We start from the raw sequence: 23,718 nt of genomic DNA, 5'->3' as shown, positions 1-23,718 counted from the left end.
TACCTCCTTGCTCCTCTAACCCCTGTCTGCTCTCAGCAAACAGTTTCCTGTCATATTGGGTAGGTTATAGTGCGCCCCTTCCTCCAGTCATCTACACATTTGCCAGGTGACACTCTTGAATATATGGCACAGGTGTTTTTTTTACTGACAATACGAACTGTTGGCTTTTGGTTGTGCTTAATGCTTTTCAAAATGTATTTTGTGAATGTACATAAAGCACAAAGCAAGTGTAGGCAACTAGAAATTCTTAAAGCGGCACTGTCATGCCGAACGTACCTTTCTTTAATCTTTTCCTCTTCTCTCCCTCTGTCGGGATCTGTTCTTCATTTCTTCCTATCTGCTCTAGTTTTCTTTAAAACATAAGCTAAAGTAGGAACTACTTGTCTTATGGAGGTTTCCTACGCCTAACCATCTCTAACCAGCGGAGGAGCAAAGTGTGCTCATTTCCGGTGGTCAGATAAATTTTCCCACAATTCTTAGCTTTCCTCCCTGTTCCCGCGATGAATCCTGTCGGTATTTCCGAACGTCCTGTCATTTAGACAGGACGCCGGCAAAACTACAGAATTGTGTCCTAACAGAAAGAGAACAGTTTCTCCATTCGTGTTAGAACGCAGTTCGGATCGGAATTTCATTCGAATGAATGAAACTCCGATCTGATTCTTGCCGCGGCTACATCTTGCAGCCGCTAAGTAGATAACTCCCTAATTCCCACAGTATCAGGGAGCTATCTACCAAAAGGCTGAAAGACCTAATTTGGTCTTTCAGCCACATTTACTAATACTAAGTAAAGATGACTTAGTGTTTGTAAACTCTGCCCCTAGATTTGTAGTAAACAGTAAGCAGCCTGTGGATGCTCACTGTTGAAAACAAACCCTAGTACCCCCCCCAAACACACCCTCCCGGAGCGGTGAGTGGGGGCCCTAAAGGATAATGAGGGGGGGGGGAGACCTATTGTCCTCCCCCCACTTCTGAGCAGTGGGTGGCGCCTGTAATTAACAATGGGGGCGGGGGGTTAAAAAAAAAAAAAAACAACCAAAAAACTGGATTCGGCCGTGACAATGTTCACTTTAAATAAGATAATTAATTTGTATGCATTACAAAATACCAGCTGATCTGTAATGAATAAAACAATGCCATCCAAATAAAAAAATCATAACCGTAAGATTTACAAAATTGATTTTTTTAAAAAACATTTAAATAAATGGACAAGAGTGTAATTTACTGTATAGGGCTTGTAGCGAACAATAAAAATAAAAAAAATAAATAGAAAAAAGTCTCAAAATAAAAGCATTGCTGCAAAAGACTGCTGGGAGGCAATCTTTGCACATATCTTTCCGTGCTGACTGACGCTCCAATAGCACTGCTGGTGGCGGAGTTGCACCTCTAGCAGCAGAGGAGTTAATCTCTGTATGTGCAACGTTTCTTAGAGAAGCGCTGTTCATACAGACTACAAGCATCATGACCACTTCAAATCACTGGAGTGGTCATGGTGTTTAGAGTAACCCTCTAAGTAGCAAGCTTGATTAATCCAGGTGCAAATTTTTTCACCTTGGTAAAATGTGTAAATATGTATTGAATGAGAAGATGCAATCATGTGACCCTCACACACTTAAAAGTATTTTCCTTTTTTTTTTTTTTTTTTTTTTTTTACTGGTTAACAATGCTCCATTATATTTGAGATTATGAATGAATTGCATGGAGTAGGGGGAAAATAGCTGTGTAACAATGCTAGTGAGCAGAACATGGTCTACAATATAATCTTTCTGTATGAATAAAAATCAGTTGCTAGATTCAGACATTGTAAACAAACCAAAGCAGCCAGGATTTTAATGCTACAGTAACTGTTGCTATGCATCTTATGTATAATCCTTTCATTGTATTCACAAATGTCAACTTTACGTACAAGGACTATGCTGGCTTTTTTCTTTTTCATGTGGTACGTATGCAGCTTCATTGACTGGAGCTTTTCTTCTATTTGTACTGTAACATTTTGAGTACAGTATTTTGAATGGATTATTTTCAGACTGGAATGTTCCTTTTTACCATGCTTGTCAAACACATACTAGGGAATTATTTGAATACAAAATGTTTAAAGCATTATGTTCATAATGCATCCCAAACCTCCAAAACAACTGAACAGAAAACAGGGTAAATTTAGGCACCATAACCATTAAAGTACACTGTAGTGGTTATGGTGCAAGAAGTCTTACCAGTTCCCCATGTGCCTTCAGTTTGCCCTATTCAGTTATAAGCTTTTCTGGACAAAAAGTGCTCTCTGCACCCATGACTCTTGACGCGACCAGTTGTAAGTTGCATAAATATTGACAACAAAATTGACGCTTGCTCGCATATTTTGAGAATTCTCAGAAATTAGTTATTTGAAATTCTGAAGTTGTTAATATTGCTTTGTTCAATCAAAATATTTTCCTTTTATGACACTTCTCAATTTTAGTGACATGATTTATTGCCTCATAGCTCAAATAAGCACTTTGATACATTACTCTTCACAGAACCTAAAGGAACACACAAGCATTATGAATACAAACATGCAAATGCCTACCTATTGCATTAATGCTCCCTCCCCCACCCTCAATGCTTTCCTATGGACTCTGGCGTCTTCTCACTGTGAAAATACCAATGAGAAGCGCAGAAGTGCCTCTAGTGGCTGTCAATGAGACAGCCACCAGAGGCTGGATTAACCCATATGTAAACATAGCAGTTTCTCCGAAACTGCCATGTTTACAGCAGGCAGGGTTAACCCTAGATGGACCAGGCACCCAGACCACTTCATTAAGTTGAAGTGATCTGGGTTCCTATTGGGTTCCTATAGTGGTCCTTTAAGCAGAAAATAGCCCAGTTCATTAAACCAGTAATCGGACATGGGTAAACTTATAGCAGCTTGCTTATTACATTTTATTATATGAAAGCCTTTATATAATTTGATCAAGGCCCATATTGACGGATTTTATTTTTGTTTCAGATAAGTTCAAATATTTTTAGAACACTTCCACCAAGTGACAATCCAGATTTTGACCCAGAAGAAGATGAGCCAACATTAGAAGCATCATGGCCCCATATACAGGTTGGTGTGTGTGTATATGCTATAGTGTTTTTGGGGATGAAATATGATACATTATTTATGAAATGCTCATAAAGACTGTGAAAGAATTTTACTGAAATGCCAGCACAGTCAAACGATATAAGTCAAAGTACACTTGATATAGCTTGAGAAAAAGGCTTTGTCTATGGAGTGCCTCTTTTGACATCCGTCTTGTACCACAGTATTGATGTCTGTTCCTGGCAGATAAAGCGCCAGGAGCTGAAGACGATCCTACAGAAGAACATGGAGGTGGCAACGAGGGACAGCTTCAGGTTAGTAAAACTCATCTGACCCTGCTGCCACCACACTAGTGGCAAAATAATCATCAGGGCTGTTTGTGTATTTTGCAGACCCCGGGTGGGGATTTTGCATTTAAGGTTCTTGATGGGTTGCAAACAGGCTCTAATCAATAGATTGGCAAGGAGCAAATACGGACTTGTCTGTATATTTGTTTGTATATTTTTTATTTTACTTTGTTTTTAAGTTTTTAATATTTTTGATTTTTTTTTATATTTTGTTTTCTAGAAACAGATTTTTCATTGTGAGGTATAGATTATATAGATACGAACTGAAATGACTGCACTGCTAGGTTCATAATGATGTGATGATGTACAGATTCTTAGGTTTATGTAGGTAATCTTTGCTGTGTCTAGTAAAAACCCAATCTTTAAAATCATAAAACTACTTGTCTCACAAATCCAATATTTAAATGTACATGAGACAGTTACTCATGCTTCAGTAGTGGATGTTGTGTGTGTGACAGCTGAGCATAAAGATGTTGCTTTGTCTGCAATGAAATCCAGTAACAAAGTAGAATACAAACTGTCCATTGTTTAATAAGTTAGGCAGTTATTTTCTCAAGTAGAACATCTTTATATATCTTGTAATATTGAAACATCTGACGGTCACATGGTTAGCTTGAAGAAACACTATACAGTTATGTACTTTTAATTTATGTACAAATTAAAGGAACACTATAGTCACCTAAATTACTTTAGCTAAATAAAGCAGTTTTAGTGTATAGATCATTCCCCTGAAATTTCACGGCTGAATTCACTGTCATTTAGTAGTTAAATCACTTTGTTTCTGTTTATGCAGCCCTAGCCATACCTCCCCTGGCTATGATTGACATGGAAAAAAAACTGGTTTCACTTTCAAACAGATGTAATTTACCTTAAATAATTGTATCTCAATCTCTAAATTGAACTTTAATCACATACAGGAGGCTCTTGCAGGGTCTAGCAAGCTATTAACATAGCAGGGGATAAGAAAATCTTAATTAAACAGAACTTGCAATAAAGAAAGCCTAAATAGGGCTCTCTTTACAGGAAGTGTTTATGGAAGGCTGTGCAAGTCACATGCAGGGAGGTGTGACTAGGGTTCATAAACAAAGGGATTTAACTCCTAAATGGCAGAGGATTGAGCAGTGGGGCTGCAGGGGCATGTTCTATATACCAAAACTGCTTCATTAAGCTAAAGTTGTTCAGGTGACTATAATATCCCTTTAAGTTACTAATGTCACATATAATGTGAGTTGACAAGTTTTTATGTGAGTTTGTGTGTTGACAAGTTTTTTTTTTGGTCATTTGACCAGTGGAGTAGAATGTAGGGCTAACATTTCTGCAGGCTTTAGTTAGGATCTGATCTTCATCCTGTGACCACTTGAATCTGCCTGGGTTGCTAGTGACTTTGCCTTGATCAGGCTGTTAACACTAATTTTGTTTATTTAATGAATGAGAATGTAGGCCAGTTCTGTGGATACTTTTATTTCTTTCATCCTCATGAGCAGTTGATCAGAAAGGCTTACATTGTTTATATTTATTTAAAAATACCCTGTAATAAAAACAGATGTTAACCATCCATTACATTATGGTCTTACATATTATATATTTCGTACTTTGGGTACCTGAAATGTGCATTTACTGTGGTGAAAAATGTTTTACAGTGTCCGCGTTAGGTATTGTAAGCATTATAGTGATTATGGTACCATCCCACATTAGTCAGTCTGACACTTGCCTTGGTAAACTAGGCGCCTTGGGTTGATAGTGGTTCTAGCCTTCACATGACATAATTGGCCATAGGCTTCAGACCTACCTGTATCACTCAATTTAACTACCCATTAACCTGGGATCTCTATACCAGGCACAGGAAACCTTTTGGCACTCCAGATGTTTTGAACTACATCTCCCATAATGCCCGTAAAGCCATAATGTTGCCAAAGCATCAGGGGAGATATACAATACAAAGATTGTCATTACTTCAAACAGCTTGGCCGTTATGTTGGAATGAAGATCACATAATAAGATCTGTCATTGACCATCTACCTATCCGTAAAACTGCGGGACGCCATTACAACCCACTATTGCATTAATTGTGGGGATTGTTATCCTCTTTTCTAACACTTGTTTTCTCTCCTCCTTTTTATGAAACAGAATTTCCCCTCCCAGCAATAATGTATAGATTCTGACTGACAATGCTAATACAACCACTGGCTGAATTATTAAAGAGTCACTTCTGTATATTTTTATAAAGATAGAATCATTATGAAATTCGAATACTGACCGTGTTGGAATTTAATTGAAATTCCAATGCAATCCAAAGATACTATAAGACAAAGAGATTGCTTTACAAATGACCCAGCTTGGGAACTTCTGGCACCATACTGAGCAGTGGGTGGTAGTGGTGATGGTGTTTACATGCATGCACACTCTTTACTTTTTGCCCAAAAAAACTTCTCCCTAGCTTGCTTGCTTCCTTCCTTTCTGCTGCTGTAGTATGAGAACACTTTATCTCGGTGGCCAATAAGAGTCGGTTACTTTCATGCTTAAAATCTTATGTACTATTTCCTCGTGGATTAAGTCATTCTTTTGCATATATTTGAGTGAAACACTGACATCTAGGATTCCATTGCATCCTCCATAGAGCTGGGCTGGACTAGTGAAAGCTCTGCCTTTTGTCAAATTTCGCCAACTTCAGATTTGATGGAATTTCACTGAAATTTGGTGAATAGTGTAGTGACTAAACTAGAAGAAAACAAATTTGCGAATACAGCATAGTTTTGCTTTTGGGACCGAGCCTCCAAGTTTTTTTTTTTTTTTCCTTTCTTCTAAGTAACTTATAATAAACCCGTACATACCAAAACATTCTTGGCAGGTACATAGTTACATAGCTGAAAAGAGACTTGCGTCCATCAAGTTCAGCCTTCCTCACATATGTTTTTGCTGTTGATCCAAAAGAAGGCAAAAAACCTAGTCTGAAGCGCTTCCAATTTTGCAACAAACTAGGGAGAAATTCCTTCTTGACCCCAAAATAGCAGTCAGATGTCTCCTTGGATCAAGCAGCTATTACCCCACTAATTAGAAATTATATCCCTGTATGTTATGTTTTGCAAGTATTTATCCAATTGCAGTTTAAACATCTGTATGGACTCTGATATAACCACCTCTTCAGGCAGAGAATTCCATATCCTAATTGCCCCTACTGTTAGGTTAAATCTCCTTTCTTCCAGCCTAAATGTGACCTTGTGTCCTATGTATAGCCCTGTTTATGAATAGATTTCCAGATAATGGTTTGTAGTGGCCCCGAATATATTTGTATTATATCTTCTCTCAGGGCTGTTTTTCCAAACTAAGGACATTTTTTAAAATCTTTCTTTGTAACTAAAATGCTCCATTCCTTTTATAAATTTTGTAGCTAGTCTTTGCTCTTTTTCTAGTGCCATCTTTCTTTAGAACAGGTGCCCAAAATTGCACAGCATATTCAAGGTGTGGTCTTACCAGCGATTTATAAAGAGGCAAAATTATATTTTCATCCCAAGAATGTATGCCCCTATTTATACTTGACAAAACCTTACTGGCCTTGGCAACTGTAGATTGACATTGCATATTGCTGCCTAATTTGTTGTCTATAACAATTCCCAAATCCTTCTCGTATGTGGTTATCCGAAACTCACTACAATTTAGGGTGTAAGTTGCTTGTGCATTGTTGACTCCGAAGTACATAACTTTGCATTTCTCTACATTCAATTGCATCTGCCATTTTAGTGCCCAGTCCCCCAATCTATCCAAATCCCTCTGCAGCAAAGCTATATCCTGCTCACATTTTATTACCGTATATACTCGAGTATAAGCCGAGTTTTTCAGCCCATTTTTTGGGCTGAAAAACCCCAACTCGGCTTATACTCGAGTCAAGGTCTGTATTATGGCAATTTGCATTGCCATAATACAGACTGGGGGAGAGGGGGGCTGGCAGAGAGCGTTACTTACCTGTTCTGCAGCTCCTGTCAGCTCTCTCCTCCTCCGCGCCGTCCGTTCAGCACCTCGGTCAGCTCCCAGTGTAAATCTCGCGAGAGCCGCGGCTCTCGCGAGACTTACAGTGTGAGCTGATAGAAGGAGCTGCACGGACGGCGCAGAGGAGGAGAGAGCTGACAGGAGCTGCAGAACAGGTAAGTAACGCTCTCTGCCAGCCCCCCTCTCCCCCCCACTGAACTGCCACTGGACCACCAGGGAAGGAGAGCCCCCCTCCCTGCCATGTATCAAGCAGGGAGGGGGGACGAAAAATAAATAAAATAAATAATAATAAAAAAAAATAATAATAAAAAAAGGGGAAATAAGGACCACTGTGGGGGGGGGGGGGGGGGGTATAAGGACCACTATGGGAGGGAGGGGGGGTATAAGGACCACTATGGGAGGGAGGGGGGTATAAGGACCGCTATGGGTGGGAGGGGGGGGGATAAGGACCACTATGGGAGGGAGGGGGGGGGGATAAGGACCACTATGGAAGGGAGGGGGGGGATAAGGACCACTATCGGAGGGAGGGGGTGGGATAAGGACCACTATGGGAGGGAGGGGGGGGGGAAAGGACCACTATGGGAGGGAGGGAGGGAGGGGGATAAGGACCACTATGGGAGGGAGGGGGATAAGGACCACTATGGGAGGAAGGTGGGGATAAGGACCACTATGGGAGGGAGGGGGGGATAAGGACCACTAGGGGAGGAGGAGGGGAGGTCAGGACATATGGGGGGGGGGGGGGGGGGGCAAATATCCTTGCACCGGCCCTGCACACACTGCATTCATACACACACACTGCACTCATACACACACACTGCACTCATACACACACACTGCACTCATACACACACACTGCACTCATACACACACACTGCACTCATACACACACACTGCACTCATACACACACACTGCACTCATACACACACACTGCATTCATACACACACGCTGCATTCATACACACACGCTGCACTCATACACACGCTGCACTCATACGCACACACTGCATTCTTTATACACACACTGTAAATAAATATTCAATTAATATATTTTTTTTAGGATCTAATTTTATTTAGAAATTTACCAGTAGCTGCTGCATTTCCCACCCTAGTCTTATACTTGAGTCAATACGTTTTCCCAGTTTTTTGGGGAAAAATTAGGGGCCTCGGCTTATATTCGGGTCGGCTTATACTCGAGTATATACGGTACTTTACAAAATGTTGTCATCTGCAAACATTGATACATGGCTTTCAATGCCTATTTCAAGATCATTTATAAATTTGTTGAATAGAAGCGGTCCCAAAACAGAACCCTGAGGGACACCACTTACCACTTTTGTCCAGCCTGAAAATTTACCATTAATGATAACTCATTGTACTCTATCCTTAAGCCAGTGTTCTACCCAAGAACAAGAATATTCATGTAGACCAATTTATTTTAGTTTAAAGACTAACCTATTGTGAGGAACCATATCAAATGCCTTGTCAAAATCCAAGTAGATCACATCCACTGCAACACCCTGATCTATACTTCTACTTACTTCTTCGTAGAATGCAATTAGGTTAGTTTGACATGACCTATGTTCATAAAACCATGCTAATTATTGCTAATAACCTAGTTCTTCCCAATGAATTCCTGAATATTATCCCTCAATATCCCTTCAAATATTTTTCCAGTCACAGAAGTTAATCTACCTTCCTCCATGTTACAATACCTGAAACAAAGGAATCTTGAAAAATTAAATGCAGAGGTTCACTTATTTCCCCACTTAGCTCCTTAAGTACTCGTGGGTGAATACCGTCAGGCCCCGGAGCTTTATTTACATTAACAGGTAGGAAGTCATAAGCTGTTCATTTTCTGTTAATGCTGCTAAAGGACTCAGGATGTCCTAGTTAATTGGTAATGCCATTAGTGCTGAAATATATGGTGCTCTTCTGATATTCATGTATAAATATTGATTATCTTTATTTTACAGTTGGTCTATGAATTTTTCTTGCGATTTTTGGAAAGCCCGGATTTTCAGCCCAGCATTGCCAAGCGGTTTGTGGATCAAAAATTTGTGCAGCAGGTAATGGTTATCTGGTTTACTTTACTATCCCCCCAGCTCCGATAGTGTAAATGGATGCCAGTTCACAAAATTATGTATTGATTATTTGAGGGAAATTAATTTTTTCTTAACCGCTAACAAACGTGAAGTTGTGCAAGACTAATAGACAAATAGCAGCATCCAACGTGGGATAAATCTCCAGTTCTGTACCTTACAACAAGATATGCTATTGTTAAAGGAACATGCCAATCACTGCGGAGTGCTGTAGTAGTTGTGGTGCCGTGCTCTGGCACCCTACCTGGTTAGTCAAATTGACCACTTACCTTGGGTCAGCTGGATGCTGGTCCTGTAAAGCCTGGAGCTTCTGTTGGCTCCCCTGAACTAAACTCTGCAGTGCAGAACCATCTGATCTGTAACTCTGAACAACTTCATTCATAAAATTGAACTGTGTTGTAAATAAATGCCTGCCAGTTGCTATCTATTCATTCAGCAATTCCGTATCCAATGTGATGAGTGGTGAGGGCTAAACTACTTATTCAATGAACTCTGTTGGGTAGTGGCTTCAAAACCCAAAGAGGTTACTCTTTCTTTGTCTGGATGGGGTATGTCTGTATATAGGGACTTTTTAAACCATTGACCATGGCCTCTTGTACTTCAGTTTAATTTTCATCTGTGGCAATTATATACTTCAGTTTCTATTTCTATGCGTCAGTTGTGTGTGTTTATTTAAACCTCTCTTTATCCAATTGTATTTGGTTGTCACGTCTTGAATGTGATAAGTCAAGTGTTACATATTTGGCAGCATCTTGAACGGCCTTTTGTTTTAAAAATGTCGTGGTCATATCGCTTCTTGTTGAAGTCTTTAGAATGTGAAATCCACCTGTTTTGATTGATATTGTTATCAATTTGAATGGACTTATTCACTGTTTAGATGAGAACGAACAGCTGACACCTGGATTATTGCTGTGCCTGGATGAACAAGAGGTTCAGTGAATGTTTACATGCAAGTTCAGATCACAGAACTTGGGGTATAATTGGTTTATAAGGCTTAGGTCATCTTAACTTTTCAGTGTTTAAGAGCTCTAACATATACAGCTGTTTTAAACTGCACCTGTTATGGAAAAATGATATGGTGGCGTTATTTTTTTTATCTCTAGGTTCCATTAGCCAAACTGAAAGAAAATATATAGATTTTAGTTTGGGATTCTAGCTGCTGGTATGGTCATAAATAAAATCATTTTTGACATCTTTACCCATTGTCTTGTATAGGATTGCCAGGTCCACTATGTTTGCTTGCAGGGTCATTTACTAAAGCGAGAATGGTTGGGAATTCATTTCGAATTCAAAGTAAAAGTCAAATTTGACACCAAAATAGCTGAACTGCAAAGCAATTCTCCAAATCTGCTATCCAGTTCAGCTATTTGGCCTTAAATTTTAAATTCACTTTGAATTTACAATTAATTCCCAACAATTCTAACTCTAGTAAATGACACTGCAAGCAAACATGGTGGACCTTTGCTGAATGCGGCCATGACAGTGTTACTTTTACAGGAGGACGGATCCTTACCAATAATATGTGCTATAATCCATTTATTTCCCCCCTAACTTCACTTCTAGAATTCAAAATACTCCATGCTACTCCTTTATACAAGTTACTCCTTTATAGGCTTCTTTTATTTGTAAGTTCATGATTTGATTTTGCTCACTTTTCATACAATGGGAGGAGGCATAATGGCCAATGGGTTTCCTTGTTTATGTATGTATGTATTTATCAATCAAAAAGAGATTTACAAAAAATTTTAAACATTAACAATAAACATGTTCAGCTAATTGCAGATTTGTGTACAAATTGGTTCTGTAAATGCACAGAATATTGGTGTAGGCTAACCACCTGAAAGTTCACAGATTATCGGTATCGTCTCTAAAAAAAAATCAATATCAGTCGATCCCTAGTTGGTTCCTTTCATTAGATACAGGCAGATAATGTGTATTAAAAGAAAAGGCAAAATAAGATTCATCTTAGTCATCCTTGATATATGTAAATACATGCTTTAACATTTGTAACTCTTGGTAGACTTGATTTATATGTGCTAAACACTATTTTCACCCCTCATTAACAGCTTTTGGAGCTTTTTGATAGCGAAGATCCGAGAGAGAGAGACTTCCTGAAGACAGTGCTGCATCGAATTTATGGAAAGTTTCTTGGACTGAGAGCATTTATCAGGAAGCAGATTAATAACATTTTTCTCAGGTATTACAAAGGTGTGCTTATCAGACTACACTATATAAACCAGGACACATTGAAATTTGTAAAGTATCTGAATAAAACTATGTTAAAGTGATCATACCAGAGTTTCTTAATTCAACACCCCCTCCCCCCATATTTTACATGAAATGATATAGAAATAATCAGATGATGCATTAAAGGAACACTATAGGTTCAGGAACACAAACATGTATTCCTGACTTTATAGTATCAAAACCACCATCTAGCCCCCCTGGCCCTTCCTTGAGCACCTAAATATAGCAAGCTCTTAACTTTATTCCAGTCGGCTGCCTCTGGCTCTGACCCTGGTCTGCCTGCTTGACTGACCTAATCAGAAGTGGTGTTCTAAGCCAATCACAATGCTTTTACAAAGCATTGGATTGGCTGAGCTTGTCAAGGAGGCAGATCAGGGGCAGAGCCAGCATAAGTCAAACACAGTCCTGGCCAATCAACATCTCCTCACAGAGATGCATTTAATCAATGCTCCTGTGAGGAATGTTTAGTGTGTCCGTGCAGAGGGTGGAGACACTGAATGCCGGACACACTGTGCAACAGTGACCTAAAGACCACCTCTAGCAGCCATCTGAGGAGTGGCCAGTGGAGGTATCCATAGGCTGTAATGTAAACACTGCATTTTCTCTTAACCTCTTAAGGACTGAGCCAGTTGTAAAAGTTGTGATCAAAACAAAATGTAAACAAAACCTGGCGCTATGTCTGTTCAACCATAATTAACCTCTTTCGTATTAAATGCACCCACACTTATATATTTTGTTCTTGGGAAACAGGGCTTTTGTGTCGCATCCAATGTTTATATATGAAACCTAATTTAATATGAATCAAATATAAATAAATGTGAAAAATGAAGACATTTTATTTGTTTAGTTCTGCATGCCATTTTAACTGTGAATGTCATAATGCTGTTACTGCAATAAAGTACACATATTTCTATTCAGCGATGTCTTACGAGTAAAATAGTACCCACCCATGTACAGGTTTTATAATGTGTTGGAAAGTTACAGGGTCAAATATAGCATTGTTGAATTTTTCAGTATATACACATTAAAAATTGCCATATTGGTTATGTTGCCTTTGAGACCATATGGTAGCCCAGGAATGAAAATTACCCCCATGGTAGCATACCATTTGCAAAAGTAGGCAACCCAAGGTATGACACATGGCGTATGTCCATAATTTTTTAGTAGCCACTTAGTCACAAACACTGGCCAGAGTTAGCGTTTATATTTGTTTGTATGTGAAAAATGCAAAAAACTAAATTGAACGCTAATTTTGGCCAGTGTTTGTGACGAAGGGGCTACTAAAAACTTAACACACTCTATTTGCAATACTTTGTGTTGTCTACTTTTGCAAATGGTATGCCATCATGGGGGGTAATTCTCATTACTGGGCTACCATACAGTCTCAAAGGCAACATAACCAATCTGGCAAATTTCAATGGGAAAAACGAAAATACAAGCATTCTATTTGACCCTATGACTTAAAAAAACAAACAAAAAATAAACTAAAACCTGTACATGTGGGGCACTGTTATACTCGGGAGACTTTGCTGAATACAATCATCAGTGTTTCAAAACAGTAAAACGTATCACAACAGCTATATCATCAGACAGTGAAAGTGCCATTTGTGTGTGAAAAATGCAAATAATGGCACTTTCACGGACTATATCATTGTTGTGATATGTTTTACTGTTTTGAAAGCCTAATATTTGTGTTCAGTGAAGTCACCCGAGTAAATCAGTACCCCCTATCTACAGGTTTTATGGTGTCTTGGAAAGTTACAGGATTAAATCTAGGGCTTGAGAACCAAATTCTCTGGACTTTCTGCCTGGGTTGTCAGGCAAGTCCCTCAAATTGTAATTAATTACATGACTTAATTATGTAAAAATGTTATATAAATATACCGTATATACTCGAGTATAAGCCGACCCGAATATAAGCCGAGGCCCCTAATTTTATCCCCCAAAACAGGGAAAACTTATTGACTCGAGTATAAGACTAGGGTGGGAAATGCAGCAGCTACTGGTACATTTCTAAATAAAATTAGATCCTAAAAAAATTATATTAACTGAATATTTATTTACAGTGTGTGTATATAATGAATGCAGTGTGTATATGAATGCAGTGTGTATATGAATGCAGTGTGTATATGAATGCAGTGTGTATATGAATGGAGTGCAGTGTGTGTGTATGAGTGCAGTGTGTGTATAATGAATGGAGTGCAGTGTGTGTGTATGAGTGCAGTGTGTGTATAATGAATGGAGTGCAGTGTGTGTGTGTGTATGAGTGCAGTGTGTGTATAATGAATGGAGTGCAGTGTGTGTGTATGAGTGCAGTGTGTTTAATGAATGGAGTGCAGTGTGTGTATAATGAATGGAGTGCAGTGTGTGTATAATGAATGGAGTGCAGTGTGTGTATGAGTGCAGTGTGTGTATGAGTGCAGTGTGTGTATGAGTGCAGTGTGTGTATGAGTGCAGTGTGTGTATGAGTGCAGTGTGTGTATGAGTGCAGTGTGTGTATGAGTGCAGTGTGTGTATGAGTGCAGTGTGTGTATGAGTGCAGTGTGTGTATGAGTGCAGTGTGTGTATGAGTGCAGTGTGTGTATGAGTGCAGTGTGTGTATGAGTGCAGTGTGTGTATGAGTGCAGTGTGTGTATGAGTGCAGTGTGTGTATAATGAATGGAGTGCAGTGTGTGTATAATGAATGGAGTGCAGTGTGTGTATAATGAATGGAGTGCAGTGTGTGTATAATGAATGGAGTGCAGTGTGTGTATAATGAATGGAGTGCAGTGTGTGTATAATGAATGGAGTGCAGTGTGTGTATAATGAATGGAGTGCAGTGTGTGTATAATGAATGGAGTGCAGTGTGTGTATAATGAATGGAGTGCAGTGTGTGTATAATGAATGGAGTGCAGTGTGTGTATAATGAATGGAGTGCAGTGTGTGTATAATGAATGGAGTGCAGTGTGTGTATAATGAATGGAGTGCAGTGTGTGTATAATGAATGGAGTGCAGTGTGTGTATAATGAATGGAGTGCAGTGTGTGTATAATGAATGGAGTGCAGTGTGTGTATAATGAATGGAGTGCAGTGTGTGTATAATGAATGGAGTGCAGTGTGTGTATAATGAATGGAGTGCAGTGTGTGTATAATGAATGGAGTGCAGTGTGTGTATAATGAATGGAGTGCAGTGTGTGTGTATGAATGGAGTGCAGTGTGTGTATAATGAATGGAGTGCAGTGTGTGTATAATGAATGGAGTGCAGTGTGTGTATAATGAATGGAGTGCAGTGTGTGTGTATGAATGGAGTGCAGTGTGTGTGTATGAATGGAGTGCAGTGTGTGTGTATGAATGGAGTGCAGTGTGTGTGTATGAATGGAGTGCAGTGTGTGTGTATGAATGGAGTGCAGTGTGTGTGTATGAATGGAGTGCAGTGTGTGTGTATGAATGGAGTGCAGTGTGTGTGTATGAATGGAGTGCAGTGTGTGTGTATGAATGGAGTGCAGTGTGTGTGTATGAATGGAGTGCAGTGTGTGTGTATGAATGGAGTGCAGTGTGTGTGTATGAATGGAGTGCAGTGTGTGTGTATGAATGGAGTGCAGTGTGTGTGTATGAATGGAGTGCAGTGTGTGTGTATGAATGGAGTGCAGTGTGTGTGTATGAATGGAGTGCAGTGTGTGTGTATGAATGGAGTGCAGTGTGTGTGTATGAATGGAGTGCAGTGTGTGTGTATGAATGGAGTGCAGTGTGTGTGTATGAATGGAGTGCAGTGTGTGTGTATGAATGGAGTGCAGTGTGTGTGTATGAATGGAGTGCAGTGTGTGTGTATGAATGGAGTGCAGTGTGTGTGTATGAATGGAGTGCAGTGTGTGTGTATGAATGGAGTGCAGTGTGTGTGTATGAATGGAGTGCAGTGTGTGTGTGTGAGTGCAGTGTGTGTGTGTGAGTGCAGTGTGTGTGTGTGAGTGCAGTGTGTGTGTGTGAGTGCAGTGTGTGTGTGAGTGCAGTGTGTGTATGAGTGCAGTGTGTGTATGAGTGCAGTGTGTGTATGAGTGCAGTGTGTGTATGAGTGCAGTGTGTGTATGAGTGCAGTGTGTGTATGAGTGCAGTGTGTGTATGAGTGCAGTGTGTGTATGAGTGCAGTGTGTGTATGAGTGCAGTGTGTGTATGAGTGCAGTGTGTGTATGAGTGCAGTGTGTGTATGAGTGCAGTGTGTGTATGAGTGCAGTGTGTGTATGAGTGCAGTGTGTGTATGAGTGCAGTGTGTGTATGAGTGCAGTGTGTGTATAATGAATGGAGTGCAGTGTGTGTATAATGAATGGAGTGCAGTGTGTGTATAATGAATGGAGTGCAGTGTGTGTATAATGAATGGAGTGCAGTGTGTATAATGAATGGAGTGCAGTGTGTGTATAATGAATGGAGTGCAGTGTGTGTATAATGAATGGAGTGCAGTGTGTGTATAATGAATGGAGTGCAGTGTGTGTATAATGAATGGAGTGCAGTGTGTGTATAATGAATGGAGTGCAGTGTGTGTATAATGAATGGAGTGCAGTGTGTGTATAATGAATGGAGTGCAGTGTGTGTATAATGAATGGAGTGCAGTGTGTGTATAATGAATGGAGTGCAGTGTGTGTATAATGAATGGAGTGCAGTGTGTGTATAATGAATGGAGTGCAGTGTGTGTATAATGAATGGAGTGCAGTGTGTGTATAATGAATGGAGTGCAGTGTGTGTATAATGAATGGAGTGCAGTGTGTGTATAATGAATGGAGTGCAGTGTGTGTATAATGAATGGAGTGCAGTGTGTGTATAATGAATGGAGTGCAGTGTGTGTATAATGAATGGAGTGCAGTGTGTGTATAATGAATGGAGTGCAGTGTGTGTATAATGAATGGAGTGCAGTGTGTGTGTATGAATGGAGTGCAGTGTGTGTGTATGAATGGAGTGCAGTGTGTGTGTATGAATGGAGTGCAGTGTGTGTGTATGAATGGAGTGCAGTGTGTGTGTATGAATGGAGTGCAGTGTGTGTGTATGAATGGAGTGCAGTGTGTGTGTATGAATGGAGTGCAGTGTGTGTGTATGAATGGAGTGCAGTGTGTGTGTATGAATGGAGTGCAGTGTGTGTGTATGAATGGAGTGCAGTGTGTGTGTATGAATGGAGTGCAGTGTGTGTGTATGAATGGAGTGCAGTGTGTGTGTATGAATGGAGTGCAGTGTGTGTGTATGAATGGAGTGCAGTGTGTGTGTATGAATGGAGTGCAGTGTGTGTGTATGAATGGAGTGCAGTGTGTGTGTATGAATGGAGTGCAGTGTGTGTGTATGAATGGAGTGCAGTGTGTGTGTATGAATGGAGTGCAGTGTGTGTGTATGAATGGAGTGCAGTGTGTGTGTATGAATGGAGTGCAGTGTGTGTGTATGAATGGAGTGCAGTGTGTGTGTATGAATGGAGTGCAGTGTGTGTGTATGAATGGAGTGCAGTGTGTGTGTATGAATGGAGTGCAGTGTGTGTGTATGAATGGAGTGCAGTGTGTGTGTATGAATGGAGTGCAGTGTGTGTGTATGAATGGAGTGCAGTGTGTGTGTATGAATGGAGTGCAGTGTGTGTGTATGAATGGAGTGCAGTGTGTGTGTATGAATGGAGTGCAGTGTGTGTGTGTGAGTGCAGTGTGTGTGTGTGAGTGCAGTGTGTGTGTGTGAGTGCAGTGTGTGTGTGTGTGTGTGTGTGCAGTGTGTGTGTGAGAGCAGTGTGTGTGTGTGAGAGCAGTGTGTGTGTGTGTGTGTGTGCAGTGTGTGTGTGAGAGTGCAGAGCATTGGTGGGGGTGGGCATTTTATTAATTAATTATTATTTTAATATTTTTTTTAATGTTATTATTTTTTTTAGGTACCGTATATACTCGAGTATAAGCCGACCCGAATATAAGCCGAGGCCCCTAATTTTACCCCAAAAAACTGGGAAAACTTATTGACTCGAGTATAAGACTAGGGTGGGAAATGCAGCAGCTGCTGGTAAATTTCTAAATAAAATTAGATCCTTAAAAAATTATATTAATTGAATATTTATTTACAGTGTGTGTATATAATGAATGCAGTGTGTGTATGAGAATGCAGTGTGTGTATGAGAATGCAGTGTGTGTATAAGTGCAGTGTGTATATGAATGCAGTGTGTGTGTATGAGAATGCTGTGTGTATGAGTGCAGTGTGTGTGTATGAGAATGCTGTGTGTATGAGTGCAGTGTGTGTGTATGAGTGCAGTGTGTGTGTATGAGTGCAGTGTGTGTGTATGAGTGCAGTGTGTGTATGAGTGCAGTGTGTGTATGAGTGCAGTGTGTGTGTATGAGTGCAGTGTGTGCATGTATGCAGTGTGTGTGCATGTATGCAGTGTGTGTGCATGTATGCAGTGTGTGTGCATGAGTGCAGTGTGTGTGCATGAGTGCAGTGTGTGTGCATGAGTGCAGTGTGTGTGCATGAGTGCAGTGTGTGCGTATGAGTGCAGTGTGTGCGTATGAGTGCAGTGTGTGCGTATGAGTGCAGTGTGTGCGTATGAATGCAGTGTGTGTATGTGTGTGTGTAATGCAGAGTGTGATGCAGAGCCTTGGTGGGGGGTGGGCATTTTTTTTTTTTTTTAATTCTTTATTTTTATAGTGCTTAAGCATATAACATTTGCATATGAGGTACCCCAAAGGCATTCCTCTAGCAGATTACCAACAGTTGAACATAAAGGTACATGGTAGATCAGGCACATTTGTATATAGATAAGGATTCAAACTTTAATTAAACATTTGCATAGCATAACATAGTGGTTCCGCTGAATTTGTCAGACAAGTGATTATTTGCTGTGTCAAGAGCTAACCAAGCCACAAGTTGGTTACCTCTGGGGTCACATTCCAACAAGATTAATTTTGTGACTTAGTTAACAGGATGGAACAGTAGCTTTAGATAGAGGGCAAAGGGATAAAACCAGTAGTAAGTGTATGCACAAAACATGTGCTATGGTCACACTGATGCTTATGAAAGGAAACATTTCACTCTTGCCAGGCTATATCTTCAGGTCTAAATACTTAACCCTGCATTTGCAAGTTAGGAGGAGGAGATAAGATAGACATGGTGAAGGCTAAACATTTTCTATTAATGTCTTGTCTTGTGAAGCACATAAGCAAGCTAGCAATCCAAGCTTAAATCATAAAATAAGACAGGAGATAATCTGTGAGATCTACATAGCAAAACAATAGATCATTAGTTCAGGGCATCACTTTCTGACATCTATATAGCATAGGGTAGTCAGGTATGAAGGCCCCGAATTTGAGAGCCCAGATCATCCTACACCAGTCACAGTTTTATTTTTTAATTATTATTTAAAACATTTTTTGTTTCATTACATTTTTTTATTATTATTATTTTTTTATTTATTATTATTTTTTATTTTATTTTTATTTTATTATTTTTATTTTTTTATTATTAATATATATATATACATTTTTTCGTCCCCCCCCTCCCTGCTTGCTAGCTGGCTAGGGAGGGGGGGATCTCCTTCCCTGGTGGTCCAGTGGATGGGCACTGTGTAGGAGGGGGCTGTGGGGGCTGCAGAGAGATGTTACTTACCTTTCCTGCAGCTCCTGTCAGCTCTCTCCTCCTCCGCCGGTCTGTTCAGCACCTCGGTCAGCTCCCAGTGTAAATCTCGCGAGAGCCGCGGCTCTCGCGAGACTTAAACTGGGAGCTGACAGAGGGAGCTGCACAGACCGCGCGGAGGAGGAGAGAGCTGACAGGAGCTGCAGGAAAGGTAAGTAACATCTCTCTGCAGCCCCCACAGCCCCCAGTCTGTATTATGGCAATGCAAATTGCCATAATACAGACAATTGACTCGAGTATAAGCCGAGTTGGGGTTTTTCAGCACAAAAAATGTGCTGAAAAACTCGGCTTATACTCGAGTATATACGGTAACTATTTTTTTCTTTTATTATTAATTGCATTATTTTTTTATTTTAATTTTTTTTATTATTATTATTTGTTTTATTATTAATATTTTTATTTTTTCGTCCCCCCTCCCTGCTTGTTAGCTGGCCAGGGAGGGAGGGGGGCTCTCACTCCCTGGTGGTCCAGTGGATGGGCTGTAGGAGGGGGCTGTCAGGAAGCTGTAACTTACCTTCACAGCAGCTCCTGTCAGCTCCCTTCTCTCTTCTCCGGTGCGTGCAGCTCCCTCTGCAACTCTCGCGGCCGCGCGGAGCGTGGCAACGCTCTGACCCCGCGGCTCTCGCGAGAGTTGCAGAGGGAGCTGACCTGGGAGCTGCACGCACCGGAGAAGAGAGAAGGGAGCTGACAGGAGCTGCTGTGAAGGTAAGTTACAGCTTCCTGACAGCCCCCGGTCCATGTCTGTATTATGGCAATGTAAATTGCCATAATACAGACAACTGACTAGAGTATAAGACGAGTGGGGGGTTTTCAGCACAAAAAATGTGCTGAAAAACTCGTCTTATACTCGAGTATATACGGTATGTAGAATTTAAGTGTGTGTGTGTGTGTGTGTGTGTGTGTGTGTGTGTGTGTGTGTGTGTGTATATATATTTTTTTTTTTTTAATAGTGTGTGTGTGTGTATGTATGTATGTATGTATATATGTATATGTATATATATATGTGTGTGTGTGTGGCGATATGGATACATATATGCATTTATAACGTCATTCTAAATGCATTGATTTAAATATATGTATATTAACCCCTTAAGGACGGCGGGCGTTCAATGCCGTCCTTAAGGAACCGGCTCTAAACACCGGAGGGTGGCATAGAACGCCCAAACCGTCCTTTCTACTTACTCGATCGCGGTATGGGGACTCACCTGGGAACCCAGGGAGTCCCCCTCCGTCCTCTTCGGCTCCCCTGGGCCATGTGATCGCTAGCACACGGACAGCATAGCCATCCAAGGCATTACTCCCCCTGCTGCCTGAAATAAAATTAAATATATACTTAGAATATATATATATATATATATATATATATATATACACACATACACACACACACACACACACACACACACACACGTATATACTGTCTACGTGTATTTTAATATATATAATAAATATATTCATATCAAAATACACGTACAATGATATTGATTAAATATAGAATTTTCATTATATTTATATATAATATAAAATCTGTAAATACGTTGAAAAATTAAATGTAAAAAATAAATAAAATATATGTGTAAATTAATCTAACTGTATTTTAAAATTAATATATATAGATATCAAAATACATGTAGAACGAAATAATATATATATATATATCTATATACATAAGCATATACGTATATATACATATATAAATAAAAATAACTTAAAAAAATTATTTATAGATCTAGATATTTATTATATATTTTCACACATACAGTTGCAAGAAAAAGTATGTGAACCATTTGGAATGATATGGATTTCTGCATAAATTGTGATCTGATAGTCATCTAAGTCACAACAGTAGACAATCACAGTCTGCTTAAACTAATAACACACAAAGAATGAAATGTTGCCATGTTTTTATTGAACACACCATGTAAACATTCACAGTGCAGGTGGAAAAAGTATGTGAACCCTTGGATTTAATAACTGGTTGAACCTCCTTTGGCAGCAATAACTTCAATCAAACGTTTCCTGTAATTGCAGATCAGACGTGCACAAGGTCAGGAGTAATTCTTGACCACCATGTTTACATGTTGTGTTCAATAAAAACATGGCAACATTTCATTATTTGTGTTATTAGTTTAAGCAGACTGTGATTGTCTATTGTGATTTAGATGATGATCAGAACAGAAAAAGAATAGGGGGCACTCCCGATACCTGAATTTTGTATGAAAGGTGCTGTCGCTGTGACCAAAACTTCATGAATGAGAGAATAAATAGTTGCGGCGCACTCAGACTTCAAAAAACCAAAGAAGGCTACTAAAATGCCTATCTAAGTATAAATATGGGGATTTGGTTCCACCATATGGCCATATGTTGTTAAGCCCACCACTACTTTCAAAGTACCCCATTATTGGTGGGTCCTACACTAAAATGTGGGGGGCAAATAAATATTAATAGTGTAAAAAATAAAAGTGTAAAATTAAATACTGGTAAGAGCATAGTGAGTATACAAACATAAGTGATGAAAGCAATTAAAAACCGTGTTAAAACTAAATAGTTAATGTGTTTGTGCTAAAATGGGTATACTCACTATTGCAGATAACTGTGCTAGCTGAAAAAAATAATAAAAGTGACCCTATTGATAAACTCCTCCTATATATACACACCTGTGGCCACCTCTAAAGAAGACTCTGAAGCAGGAGGGGTGATGAGATGATGATCAGACCACATTTTATGACCAATTTGTGCAGAAATCCATATCATTCCAAAGAGTTCACATACTTTTTCTTGCAACTGTATATATAATAATTCTACGTATATATTTATGTAATAATTTAGCATAATTAGATAATTTTATTACAATTAGCAGGACCAGCCTGACAACCCAGGCCAAAAGTCCAGGAAATTTAATTTGCTAGCACTATATTTAACCTTGTAACTTTTCAAGACACCATAAAACCTGTACATGGGGGGTACTGTTTTACTCGGAAGACTTCGCTGAACACACATATTAGTGTTTCAAAACAGTAACTTGTATTACAACGACGATATTGTCAGTGAAAGTGAATTTTTTTTTTGCATTTTTCACACCCAAATGGCACTTACACGGACAATATAATTGTTGTGATACTTTTTACGGTTTTGAAACCCTAATATTTGTGTTCAGCGAAGTCTCCCGAAGATAACAGTACCCCTCACGTACAGGTTTTATGGTGTTTTCAAAAGGTAGAGAGTCAAATATAAGGCTTGCGTTTCAGGTTTTTCACATTGAAATTCGCCAGATTGGTTGCGTTGCCTTTGAGACCGTACGGTAGCCCAGGAATGAGAATTACCCCCATAATGGCATTCCATTTGCAAAAGTAGACAACCCAAGGTATTGCAAATGGGGTATATCCAGTCTTTTTTAGTAGCCACTTAGCCACTTAGTCACAAACACTGGCCAAAATTGACGTTTGAATTCGTTTTTTGCATTTTCAAATATTAACACTAACTTTGGCTAGTGTTTGTGACCAAGTGGCTGCTAAAAGAAGACTGGGCATACCCTATTTGCAATACCTTGTGTTGTCTTCTTTTGCAAATGGTATGCCATCATGGGGTTAATTCTCATTCCTAGCCTACCATACGGTCTCAAAGGCAACGTAACCAATCTGGCAAATTTCAATGTGAAAAAAAAACCTGAAAAATGTAACATGCTATGTTTGACCCTGTAACTTCCCAAAACACCATAAAACCTGTACATAGTGGGTACTGTTTTACATGTGAAACATCGCTGAATACAAATGTGTATTTTATTGCCGTAAAATCAAACCGTATTATGACATTCACAGTTAAAATGTCACGTAGAACTAAACATTTTTTTAAAAAAAATCTTATTTTCTTCCATTTTTTTTATATTTTATTCATATTAAATTGCTGTATACCTAAATATTTGATGTTAAATGAAAGCCCTGTTTCCCATGAACAAAATTATATGTGTGGGTGCACACAATATGAAAGAGGTGAATTACTCCTGAACAGACATATAGCGCGAATTCAAGTTTTTGTTTACGTTTTGTTTTGATCACAACGTGTACATTTGGCTCAGTCCTATCAAAATACAGTTAGAATTTTTTTTAAATATATATATATATATATATATATATATATATATATATATATAATGCATTGCTAAACACAAATACACACACCAGTCAAGCCAGAAGACTTGCTTTTCCCACAGAAATCTCACTTCAACAGCATACAACCGCTTTGAAACACAACTCAGGAAGAGGAGCAAAGCCAGTGAACCACTCATGGACAGCTGTTTCGTTGTTAATGCATGAGGTCGGTTACTGGCTTGCAATGGAGGCTTGGCGTTGCTTGTAAAGTACATACCAACAGAGTTGTG

The 23,718-nt window shown here is 39.4% G+C and overlaps 1 protein-coding gene across 1 annotated transcript in view; it reads left to right on the top strand.

Annotated features, from left to right (window-relative positions):
* PPP2R5A (protein phosphatase 2 regulatory subunit B'alpha) overlaps positions 1 to 23,718 on the top strand; it is a 127,116-nt gene that overhangs the window by 72,406 nt on the left and 30,992 nt on the right. Inside the window, exons 3-5 of the mRNA XM_063443850.1 lie at positions 2,981 to 3,082; positions 9,364 to 9,456; positions 11,556 to 11,686. Coding sequence (XP_063299920.1) covers positions 2,981 to 3,082; positions 9,364 to 9,456; positions 11,556 to 11,686 — 326 coding nt within the window. The remainder of the gene's footprint in view (positions 1 to 2,980; positions 3,083 to 9,363; positions 9,457 to 11,555; positions 11,687 to 23,718) is intronic.

The sequence above is a fragment of the Pelobates fuscus genome, chromosome 2 (assembly GCF_036172605.1).
Source record: "Pelobates fuscus isolate aPelFus1 chromosome 2, aPelFus1.pri, whole genome shotgun sequence".
NCBI classification, from domain to species: domain Eukaryota; kingdom Metazoa; phylum Chordata; class Amphibia; order Anura; family Pelobatidae; genus Pelobates; species Pelobates fuscus.
The sequence above is the reverse complement of the archived record's forward strand: the minus strand, read 5'-3'. Positions and strand labels throughout refer to the sequence as shown.